Genomic DNA, 11,792 nt, shown 5'->3' with positions numbered 1-11,792 from the left:
ACTACTTTCTGTAGCTGCACTACACCCTGCAGCATGTATCCCTCCACCATTTTAATGATCTGATTTTAAAAGCAGGTTCTAGAGCCGAACTCTTCTCAGAACTCTGGTAGAACCGTGTCTCAGGCATCAGGCAGCGTCTTCATCACCATTAGGTGAAGAACTTTCTGTGAGGAGCTTTTATTAGAGCTTCAGACGTCTGCTTCCCTTCACCTCCACTGTAGAACCACAGCTCTGACTGGGGGAGGTTATCTAGAACCTCCACTGTAGAACCACAGCTCTGACTGGGGGAGGTTATCTAGAACCTCCACTGTAGAACTCAAGCTCTGACTGGGGGAGCTTATCTAGAACCTCCACTGTAGAACCCCAGCTCTGACTGGGGGAGGTTATCTAGAACCAAGCGTTTCTCACCAAACCCCCCAAACTCACCCAAACCCCCCTCTGAACTGGTTAATTATGTGGAGAATTTGGAGAAATAGGACTCCGGGGCAGGATGTTCCTCATCTTTCTGGAGCTGGACGCTGGAGTGGACTCGTGGTCGACGGGGGGAACAGCTGGAAGTTCAGCAGAGTAGCTTTTATCCTGTGGCCTAAAGCCCTGAATGCATTCAGACATGTTTCAGTGTTTTATAAAGCTGTTTTATTATTTTCAGATTTTGCTGCTTCACTGAGTCTAATGCGTCTAATCTGAGCCTGGATTTATTGTCAGATGAAAATGTAAATCTACCTTATCAGACGTTTCAGTGTGTTTTACTGTCGTCCCTCACACAGAGTCACACCTGGCTTTCTCACACTGCTGAATACAGGGGTCCCAGCAAGTGGAAATATCCTAAATCCAATAGAAATAAGATATAATCTCTGATATTTCTCATTGTGAGATTCTTATAAGATTATTATGAGATCATTGAAGTCATTTCTGGAAATTTTAAATTCAATTTACTTCATGACAATGGAAATTCATTTCAGTTATTTACGTACAAACATAAGAACTACAAAACCATTTTTATTAATATTTAATTTAAAGGTAATACTTATATGCATATTCTAATCTTCACTTTTAACAATTAAACTAATAACAATAATATTAGAGGTTATATGAATCACCTAATAATAATGACTATAAGATAAAAATGGATGTTGGCAGTATTGAGATGTGTGTAATAATATAGTTGTGATGAATTAGAGTTAAACTGAGCTGGGTTTAACTGGGCTGGGCTAAACCGAGCTGGGTTTAACTGAGCTGTGCTAAACTGGGCTGGGTTTAACTGGGCTGGGTTTAACTGAGCTGGGTTTAACTGGGTTGGGCTGGGTTTAATTGAGCTAGGTTTAACTGAGCTGGGTTTAACTGGGCTGGGCTAAACTGGGCTGGGCTAAACCGAGCTGGGTTAAACTGAGCTGGGCTTAACTGGGCTGGGTTTAACTGGGCTGGGCTAAACCGAGCTGGGTTTAACTGGGCTGGGTTAAGCTGGAGGGAGGTGATGGTGAAGCAGGAAGTGGGTATCAGAGCTCGCTCTCAGTTCAGAGGCAGCAGTTTAAAGATCCGGAGTTTCCCATCATTCCAGTGCTGGAAACATCCTGCAACCCCATTCACAGTAAATCAGCAGCGTCTCTGAGGTGCAGCTGTGCTCGCTGTTCGCTGTTACTGTGAGTCTGAGTGTATGTAGGTGGTGCTGTGGTCAGTCTGATGGACGCGCTGCTGTTCTGACCACTGCTGGTTCTCAGTGAAAGCGAAGCCTCTTCTCGCTCTGGAACAGCGGCTCCTCCTCCGCAGACACCTGGTTTCCCGATATGCTGTGGGGTAGGGAGGGAGGAACGTCACGGGAATGTTAGGAACCGCAGGGTGACCTCAGCACACTCAGCAGTTTAATACAGGCGTGGTCAAATCTGAGGTCTGAGGGTTGATAATAACAGGGTGGAGAGTTACAGGGTGGAGAGTAACATGGTGGAGAGTTACAGGGTGGAAAGTAACAGGGTGGAGAGTAACAGGGTGGAGAGTAACATGGTGGAGAATAACAGGGTGGAGAGTTACAGGGTGGAGAGTAACAGGGTGGAGAGTAACATGGTGGAGAGTAACAGGGTGGAGAGTAACATGGTGGAGAGTTACAGGGTGGAGAGTAACATGGTGGAGAGTTACAGGGTGGAGAGTAACAGGGTGGAGAGTTACAGGGTGGAGAGTAACATGGTGGAGAGTTACAGGGTGGAGAGTAACAGGGTGGAGAGTAACAGGGTGGAGAGTAACATGGTGGAGAATAACAGGGTGGAGAGTTACAGGGTGGAGAGTAACAGGGTGGAGAGTTACAGGGTGGAGAATAACAGGGTGGAGAGTTACGGGGTGGAGAGTAACATGGTGGAGAATAACAGGGTGGAGAGTTACAGGGTGGAGAGTAACATGGTGGAGAGTTACAGGGTGGAGAGTAACAGGGTGGAGAGTAACATGGTGGAGAATAACAGGGTGGAGAGTTACAGGGTGGAGAGTTACAGGGTGGAGAGTAACAGGGTGGAGAATTACAGGGTGGAGAATAACAGGGTGGAGAGTTACGGGGTGGAGAATAACAGGGTGGAGAGTTACAGGGTGGAGAATAACATGGTGGAGAATAACAGGGTGGAGAGTAACAGGGTGGAGAGTTACAGGGTGGAGAGCAACATGGTGGAGAATAACAGGGTGGAGAGTTACGGGGTGGAGAGTTACAGGGTGGAGAGTTACGGGGTGGAGAGTAACAGGGTGGGGAGTTATGGGGTGGAGAGTTACAGGGTGGAGAGTTACAGGGTGGAGAATAACAGGGTGGAGAGTTACGGGGTGGAGAGTAACATGGTGGAGAATAACAGGGTGGAGAGTTACAGGGTGGAGAGTAACATGGTGGAGAGTTACAGGGTGGAGAGTAACAGGGTGGAGAGTAACATGGTGGAGAATAACAGGGTGGAGAGTTACAGGGTGGAGAGTAACAGGGTGGAGAATTACAGGGTGGAGAATAACAGGGTGGAGAGTTACGGGGTGGAGAGTAACATGGTGGAGAATAACAGGGTGGAGAGTTACAGGGTGGAGAATAACATGGTGGAGAATAACAGGGTGGAGAGTTACAGGGTGGAGAGTAACAGGGTGGAGAGTTACAGGGTGGAGAGTAACATGGTGGAGAATAACAGGGTGGAGAGTTACGGGGTGGAGAGTTACATGGTGGAGAGTTACAGGGTGGAGAGTAACAGGGTGGGGAGTTACGGGGTGGAGAGTTACAGGGTGGAGAGTTACAGGGTGGGGAGTTACGGGGTGGAGAGTTACGGGGTGGAGAGTTACAGGGTGGAGAGTTACAGGGTGGAGAGTTACGGGGTGGAGAGCATCAGTTCTTACTTGATTTCTTTCACAGTTGTGTTGGTAGCCAGACCTTCAGCCAGCATTTGGGCCCCACGAGCGGTCAGCTGATTATCGATTAACCTGCAAAAGCAAACACACCTAACTGCACAGGTGTTCACATGAAGCCGCGGTCAGCCCGTCTACCAAACCCACAAATACAGGATATTACTACAGTTTCAACCGATCAGCGTCCTCCTGCTCGCCTTCATCTCTGAGGTCTTCAGCAGAGCTGGAGTCTACAGGGACCTGTCTACACCATGGTGTTCATGATGCCCGAGCATGTGTCTTACATGAGGTGCGTGAGCGCCGAGTTACTCCTCAAAGCTCCTGCCAGGTCCGGTACTGCTTCATCCGAAATGTTGTTCTGAATCAGCCTGAAAAAGAGGCCCGGTTTCGGTGTGAACGAGCGGTTCTGGATGTGTGGAGGTCTGTGCAATGCTGAAGGTTAATGAGTTCATGTACTGCACAGAGAGAATCTGAGCCTCACCAGAAGATGTGCAGGCTGGAGTTCTCCTTCAGCGCTCGGGCTAAACTCCTCCCACCCTCAGACGAGATTCCATTCGCCGAGAGACTGACCACCACAACAGGGAACAGAGTTACACCATGAGTGGTTAGAAAATCACTGTGTTTACACTGGCAGATGTGTGTGTGTACTCAAAAAGTACGGAATAATCCATAGCAGATACTAAATAATTCATAGTGGATACTGAATCATTCATAGTGGATACTGAATCATTCATAGTAGATACTGAATAATTCATAGTGGATACTGAATAATTCATAATGGATACTAAATAATCCATAGTGGATACTACATAATTCATAGTAGATACTAAATAACTGATAGTAGATAATGAATAACCCATTAGTACATACTAAATAATTCATAGTGGATACCAAATATTTCATAGTGGATTCTGAATAATTCATAGTAGATACTGAATAATTCATAATGGATACTAAATAATTCATAGTAGATACTGAATAATTCATAGTAGATACTAAATAACTGATAGTAGATAATGAATAACCCATTAGTATATACTAAATAATTCATAGTGGATACTGAATAATTTATAGTGGATACTAAATAATTCATAATGGATACTAAATAATTCATAGTAGATACTGAATAATTCATAGTAGATACTGAATAATTCATAGTGGATACTGAATAATTCATAGTGGATACTAAATAACTGATAGTAGATAATGAATAACCCATTAGTACATACTAAATAATTCATAGTGGATACCAAATATTTCATAGTGGATAGTGAATAACTCATAGTAGATACTGAATAATTCATAGTGGATACCAAATATTTCATAGTGGATTCTGAATAATTCATAGTAGATACTGAATAATTCATAGTAGATACTGAATAGTTCATAGTAGATACTGAATAATTCATAGTAGATACTGAATAATTCATAGTGGATTCTGAATAGTTCATAGTGGATACCAAATATTTCATAGTGGATTCTGAATCATTCATAGTAGATACTGAATAATTCATAGTGGATACTGAATAATTCATAGTGGATTCTGAATAATTCATAGTAGATACTGAATAATTCATAGTGGATACTGAATAATTCATAGTGGATTCTGAATAGTTCATAGTGAATACTGAATAATTCATAGTGGATACCAAATATTTCATAGTGGATTCTGAATAATTCATAGTAGATACTGAATAATTCATAGTAGATACTGAATAATTCATAGTGGATACTGAATAATTCATAGTGGATTCTGAATAATTCATAGTGGATACTGAATAATTCATAGTGGATTCTGAATAATTCATAGTGGATACTGAATAATTCATAGTAGATTCTGAATGGTTCATAGTAGATACTGAATAATTCATAGTGGATACTGAATAATTCATAGTGGATTCTGAATAATTCATAGTGGATACTGAATAATTCATAGTGGATTCTGAATAATTCATAGTGGATACTGAATAATTCATAGTAGATACTAAATAACTGATAGTAGATAATGAATAACCCATTAGTACATACTAAATAATTCATAGTGGATACTGAATAATTTATAGTGGATACTAAATAATTCATAATGGATACTAAATAATTCATAGTAGATACTGAATAATTCATAGTAGATACTGAATAATTCATAGTGGATACTGAATAATTCATAGTGGATTCTGAATAATTCATAGTGGATACTGAATAATTCATAGTGGATTCTGAATAATTCATAGTGGATACTGAATAATTCATAGTAGATACTAAATAACTGATAGTAGATAATGAATAACCCATTAGTACATACTAAATAATTCATAGTGGATACTGAATAATTTATAGTGGATACTAAATAATTCATAATGGATACTAAATAATTCATAGTAGATACTGAATAATTCATAGTGGATACTGAATAATTCATAGTAGATACTAAATAACTGATAGTAGATAATGAATAACCCATTAGTACATACTAAATAATTCATAGTGGATACCAAATATTTCATAGTGGATAGTGAATAACTCATAGTAGATACTGAATAATTCATAGTGGATACCAAATATTTCATAGTGGATTCTGAATAATTCATAGTAGATACTGAATAATTCATAGTAGATACTGAATAGTTCATAGTAGATACTGAATAATTCATAGTAGATACTGAATAATTCATAGTGGATTCTGAATAGTTCATAGTGGATACCAAATATTTCATAGTGGATTCTGAATCATTCATAGTAGATACTGAATAATTCATAGTGGATTCTGAATAATTCATAGTGGATTTTGAATAATTCATAGTAGATACTGAATAATTCATAGTGGATACTGAATAATTCATAGTGGATTCTGAATAGTTCATAGTGAATACTGAATAATTCATAGTGGATACCAAATATTTCATAGTGGATTCTGAATAATTCATAGTAGATACTGAATAATTCATAGTAGATACTGAATAATTCATAGTGGATACTGAATAATTCATAGTGGATTCTGAATAATTCATAGTGGATACTGAATAATTCATAGTGGATTCTGAATAATTCATAGTGGATACTGAATAATTCATAGTGGATTCTGAATAGTTCATAGTAGATACTGAATAATTCATAGTGGATACCAAATATTTCATAGTGGATTCTGAATAATTCATAGTAGATACTGAATAATCCACAGTGGATTCTGAATAATTCATAGTAGATACTGAATAATTCATAGTGGATACTGAATAATTCATAGTGGATTCTGAATAATTCATAGTGGATACTGAATAATTCATAGTGGATTCTGAATAATTCATAGTGGATACTGAATAATTCATAGTGGATTCTGAATAGTTCATAGTAGATACTGAATAATTCATAGTGGATACCAAATATTTCATAGTGGATTCTGAATAATTCATAGTAGATACTGAATAATCCACAGTGGATTCTGAATAATTCATAGTAGATACTGAATAATTCATAGTGGATACTGAATAATTCATAGTGGATACTGAATAATTCATAGTGGATTCTGAATAATTCATAGTGGATACTGAATAATTCATAGTGGATTCTGAATAATTCATAGTGGATACTGAATAATTCATAGTGGATTCTGAATAGTTCATAGTAGATACTGAATAATTCATAGTGGATACCAAATATTTCATAGTGGATTCTGAATAATTCATAGTAGATACTGAATAATCCACAGTGGATTCTGAATAATTCATAGTAGATACTGAATAATTCATAGTGGATACTGAATAATTCATAGTGGATTCTGAATAGTTCATAGTGGATTCTGAATAATTCATAGTGGATACTGAATACTGTGTATTGACATTAAAACTTTAAAATACGTCTCGGGTTCAAGGTGTCGGTAAAGAGAGGTAAACACTCACCTGAGGTTCGTCAGTCTGGGGTGATTTTTTAAAGCTTCAGCAAAAGCATCTGCACCTTCATCTCCAATAGTGTTCCCCCACATTCTAACAGCAAAGGCAGGAACACCAGTTATCTCCAAGACAGACCACAGGAGTCCAGTTCAGACTCCCCGCTCATCAGAGTGTGCAGAAGCTCTGTCTTACCCCACATCGAAGATAGACTTGCTTTTCTTAATAGCTTGGCCGAGGAACCTGGCCCCCACAGCTGTGATTTGATTGCAGCCCAGCCTAGAGAAGCAACACTTTATTATATGACAGTATAGAAGAAATCGAGCCCTGCACGGTCAATAGCTCCTCATTTTACTGCTGTGTTACGTTATTAATTATTATTAGAATTAATATTAATGGGGTTCTTACTTCACTGTCATCAGATGAGGACATTCTTCGATGATCTGTGCCACGAGTTTGGCTCCGACGTCTGTGATGTGATTCTTGTAGAGTCTGTTTTGAATACGGAAGAGATCAGAGGGTTTATTATTCTTAAACACAGAATCCACCCAACTGTACCAACGCCCGAGTCAGCTTACCCCAGAACCTTCACGATTTTGTGCCTGATGAGCTCCTTGGACAAAACCTCGATGCTGCTGTCTGTGAGCTGATTCACACAAAACCTGAAAGATAACGCAAACACAAATGTAGCCAGTAAGATTGCGGATACACTTCAGTTCAGGTGATGCTCAGGTCAGATGATCAGGGTGTGATGATAAGGGAGGAGACCCAAATGTAGGTCACACTGTATGTCCAAATGTTTGTGGACACCCTTCTAATGAATGCATTCAGCTACTTTATCTTGCACTCATTGCTGACACAGATGTGCAAATGCACACACAGCTTGTCTAGTCCCTGTAGAGAAGAAGTACTGCCAATAGAATAGGACTCTCTGGAGCAGATCAACATCATGACCCTATTGGCTCCATGCTGCCTAATGTCAGGCGTGGGCTAGAGGGGTATAAAGCCCCCCAGCATTGAGGAGCTGTGGAGCAGTGGAGGAACTGTGTTCTCTGGAATGATGGTGGAGGAGCTCCATCCAGTACTTTTGGATGAGTTGGGGATGATGAGGTGGGGTGGTGATCATCATCATCCAACATCCTGACCTCACTAAAGCTCTTGTCACTGAATGCAAAAATTGGAAAATGGCTGCCCTTTCAATTTTATGATCAAGGATGAATTAAACTGATTCAGGATCCAGCAGCAGCAAAAGGAACCTGAGATAACCAGAAGCTCACCTAGAAGGCCGTGTCCAGACCAATCTTTCCTTACCTTACTACGGTCATTTTGCTGAAGGAAGGCACCAGTTGCTTCACACCGTAGTCACTGATGTTATTGTTGTCCAGGTCGACTCCTAAAGACTTCCTGTGGTGATGCAGTACAAAGTTCAGAGCGCTGCAGTCGGCCGAGTAGATGTTGCAGTAAGCTAGCTTGATGTAATCCGCAGAGATGCCTTTGGCCGTAAGTCGAGCCACGTCCTCACTGTGGGTCTCAAAGATGCACCTGAGAATCCACAGGAAGTTGGGCATTACGTGCACTTTGCTACCTTCAATGTCGGTGCTGCGGTATCGAGGAAGACCCCTGAGATGCGTCTTCACGCTGCTAGACAGGTAGGATTTCAGGGTCACTCGTTTTTTCTTCAAGCTGAGTGGTGGTACTAGGTGCTCCAGGAGAGCAGCGTTGGGCTTGGACAGGAGGCCACACAGGAAGAGGTTCGTAAACTGAAAGTGTTCATTAGTCAGGAAAGGGTCCGTATCTCTGGTGCGCGAGGGAGTACACAAACAAGAGAAGCAGGGAAAGCTAGACGTCTTTTGGTACTCACACTTGGCGAAGAACTTCAGGATCCCGTCGGGAGTAATGTCAGAGTCCAGCACCAGAGAGAAGGCAGTCAGGAATGCCTGCAGGGTCACATGGAGAAACTCGAAGGTAGCAGTACCTCCACAGGCATCATAGTGACTGACTGGCCTCAGGAACCCAATCTGAAGATCATCCTCACTTAGTCCACAGGATGTCACGTCCTCTAGGCTGTAAATGAAACTGCTCTTCTCCAGGCCCAGAAGCGCCAGTTTGGCAAACGCAGAAAGCATCCTCAGGCCGGCTTTGAAGGTGTCCGCAGTGCACCTTGTGCTCCTCTTTAGGAGGCCAGGCTTTTTAGTGATACGGCCCAGAAACACTTCAGAGAGCAGGAGGAAGACGTTTGTGAGCGTGATGCAGGAGTCCGGGAGCTCAAAATTGTCGTACACCGACTGAAGGTGCTTGAAGCTCTTGAAGATGATCCAGCTGAAGAGGGGGATGGAGCAAAGACCACACAGGTGGGGGTTAGAATCCAGCTGTATGGACACCGCTTCCTTGTGTTCTTTGTTGGGGAAATGCAACGCCAAGTACCTTCTGAGGTGGTCCGGGGAGAAACCCCTGAGAACAACCTTCTTCCCGATGATTCTGCTCTGAATCTCTGTGCCGGTGCGGGCTGTCAGAATCTTGCGGGAACCTCTGAGCAGCTTTCCACAAAGCAGGTTCATGAGAATCAGGAGTGGGTGGGTTTTCTCCTCAGGTGAAACCACTTCTGGCAAGTTCTCTGTATCGAAGTCCATCTGGATTTCATCGTATCCGTCAAACGTGAATAGGACAGTCTCTGGAAACCGTAGGATGTAACCGAAGACCTCATTGTCAGGGTCCCCGTCTGGATAGCAGTTGTGTTTGAAGATCAGATCCTTCATGGAGATCTCATCCGTCTCCTTAAAGGTGCTGAACATCCTGCACCGAAACTTGAAGAAGAACTTTGCTCCAGTGTTCAGCTCCCTTTTGGACCACAAGTTCTGGAGTTTCTGGAGCAGGATGGATTTGCCCACACCCGCATCCCCCGTGATAAAGATAGTCTCTGCCTGCTTGTTGAACATGCCTTGCTCTCCGAGGATGTCCTCCACATGCTCCAGGAAGCCCAAGCTCTCGCCTCGGTCATTCAGCATCTCCATCTGTGTGTCGGTGTAAAGCTCATCCAGAAGGGTTTCCTCCCTCTGGGAGTACGAGGTGAGGAATCGGGTGTCCCTCCCGAGCTCCTGCCTCAGCTTCTCGCTGTATTTACTGACTGAGAACAAATCAGACAATCAGAGTACAATACGGTACAATCATCTTAACGAGTGTTCAGGGTACTGTTCGCTCTTACATTTAGCAAAAATGGTTCTACATAGAACTGAAAAGCAGATGTTTGGCTGTATAAAACCATCTATGCAAGCTTTTCCACCGAGAACCTATTAACCAGGCAAATTGCCATTCTGTCTGGTTTGATGCTGGTCTAAGACTAGTGTTGACTGGGTGTCCCTGCTGCTGCTGACGACCTCCAGACATCAGCCATTCCCTCTCCAGCCGAACCATAGAACCTTTTTCCCCCAGTTTAGTTATAGTCCCTACTCCATCTCCAACCCCCCTATCAAATGATGCTACCCGTGCTGGGAGGATGAAGGCTAGCACGCTCTTCCTCTGAGACGTGAAGAAGCTTCACCACAGTCCTCAAACTGCTGCTTACACAACACTGCTGGGAGGTGAACACTAGCAACAGCGCTAACATTGCCCACACTGAGTGATGGGGAGAAGGGTTTGCTCGCTAGGACTCCCAGTCACTGACGTATGGCTGTGGCATCACCAGGGGTGGAACCTGCAATCTCCTGAGTCTCTTGATGACAGAGCTAATATTTAGACGCTATTAAAACTTCTAGATAAATAAACTTGTTCCAGACTGTTCTCTAAATTGTCATGGTTCCTTGTGGAACCCTTTCAGGAAACCCTGCGCTGATCATTTACAGCTCACACTGAGAAGCAGCACTCACTGGGGTCTGTGTTGATCACGGGTATTTCTCTGACGGAGTCCGCAGGCTTGTACTCAATACCCTTGAACCACGGCCGGAGGTCGATGTACGCATCGTACGCCTCGTGGAGGATGTGGATAAAGTACGCACAGGCTTCTTCTCCTTTGCTCTGGACCAGCTCCAGGATTTTGCGTACCTGATCAGAAAAACACGCAACATCAGTAATGACAGAGCATCATAGGGTTCTTTGAGTGATGCTATTGGAGAACCACATTTGGTTCCATAATGAAGCATAAGCATAAGGTTCTTCACACTCACAAACTTGCTACTACACGCATTGCTGATGCAGATGTGCAAATGCAAGTACTGCCAATAGAATAGGACTCTCTGGAGCAGATCAACATCATGACCCTATTGGCTCCATGCTGCCTAATACCAGGTGTGGGCTATAGAGGGGTATAAAGCCCCCCAGCATTGAGGAGCTGTGGAGCAGTGGAGGAACTGTGTTCTCTGGAATGATGGTGGAGGAGCTGGGGATGATGAGGGGTGGCTGAATGCAATCAAATCCTCACAGCAATGCTCCTCCTCCAGAATCTAGAGGAAAGTCTTCTTCTCTTCTGAAGCAGGATCAGCTCTTTAATACCCTTGATTTCAGAAGAAACAGTGGATGAACAGGTGTCCCAATACTTTTGTCCATATTGTGTATATTTCGCTTCTTGTG

The 11,792-nt window shown here is 42.6% G+C and overlaps 1 protein-coding gene across 1 annotated transcript in view; it reads right to left on the bottom strand.

Annotated features, from left to right (window-relative positions):
* Positions 1–613: 613 nt before the first annotated feature.
* The window catches only part of nod1 (nucleotide-binding oligomerization domain containing 1), a 13,622-nt gene continuing 2,443 nt past the window's right edge, over positions 614–11,792 (bottom strand). Inside the window, exons 2-11 of the mRNA XM_072692590.1 lie at positions 11,093–11,267; positions 8,541–10,353; positions 7,808–7,891; positions 7,638–7,721; positions 7,425–7,508; positions 7,242–7,325; positions 3,830–3,913; positions 3,633–3,716; positions 3,340–3,423; positions 614–1,787 (exon numbers count right to left, since the gene is read on the bottom strand). Of these exons, the coding sequence (XP_072548691.1) occupies positions 1,715–1,787; positions 3,340–3,423; positions 3,633–3,716; positions 3,830–3,913; positions 7,242–7,325; positions 7,425–7,508; positions 7,638–7,721; positions 7,808–7,891; positions 8,541–10,353; positions 11,093–11,267 (2,649 nt within the window). The 3' untranslated portion in view covers positions 614–1,714. The remainder of the gene's footprint in view (positions 1,788–3,339; positions 3,424–3,632; positions 3,717–3,829; positions 3,914–7,241; positions 7,326–7,424; positions 7,509–7,637; positions 7,722–7,807; positions 7,892–8,540; positions 10,354–11,092; positions 11,268–11,792) is intronic.

Source organism: Salminus brasiliensis, chromosome 1 (assembly GCF_030463535.1).
Source record: "Salminus brasiliensis chromosome 1, fSalBra1.hap2, whole genome shotgun sequence".
Classification (NCBI taxonomy): Eukaryota; Metazoa; Chordata; class Actinopteri; order Characiformes; family Bryconidae; genus Salminus; species Salminus brasiliensis.
The sequence above is the reverse complement of the archived record's forward strand: the minus strand, read 5'-3'. Positions and strand labels throughout refer to the sequence as shown.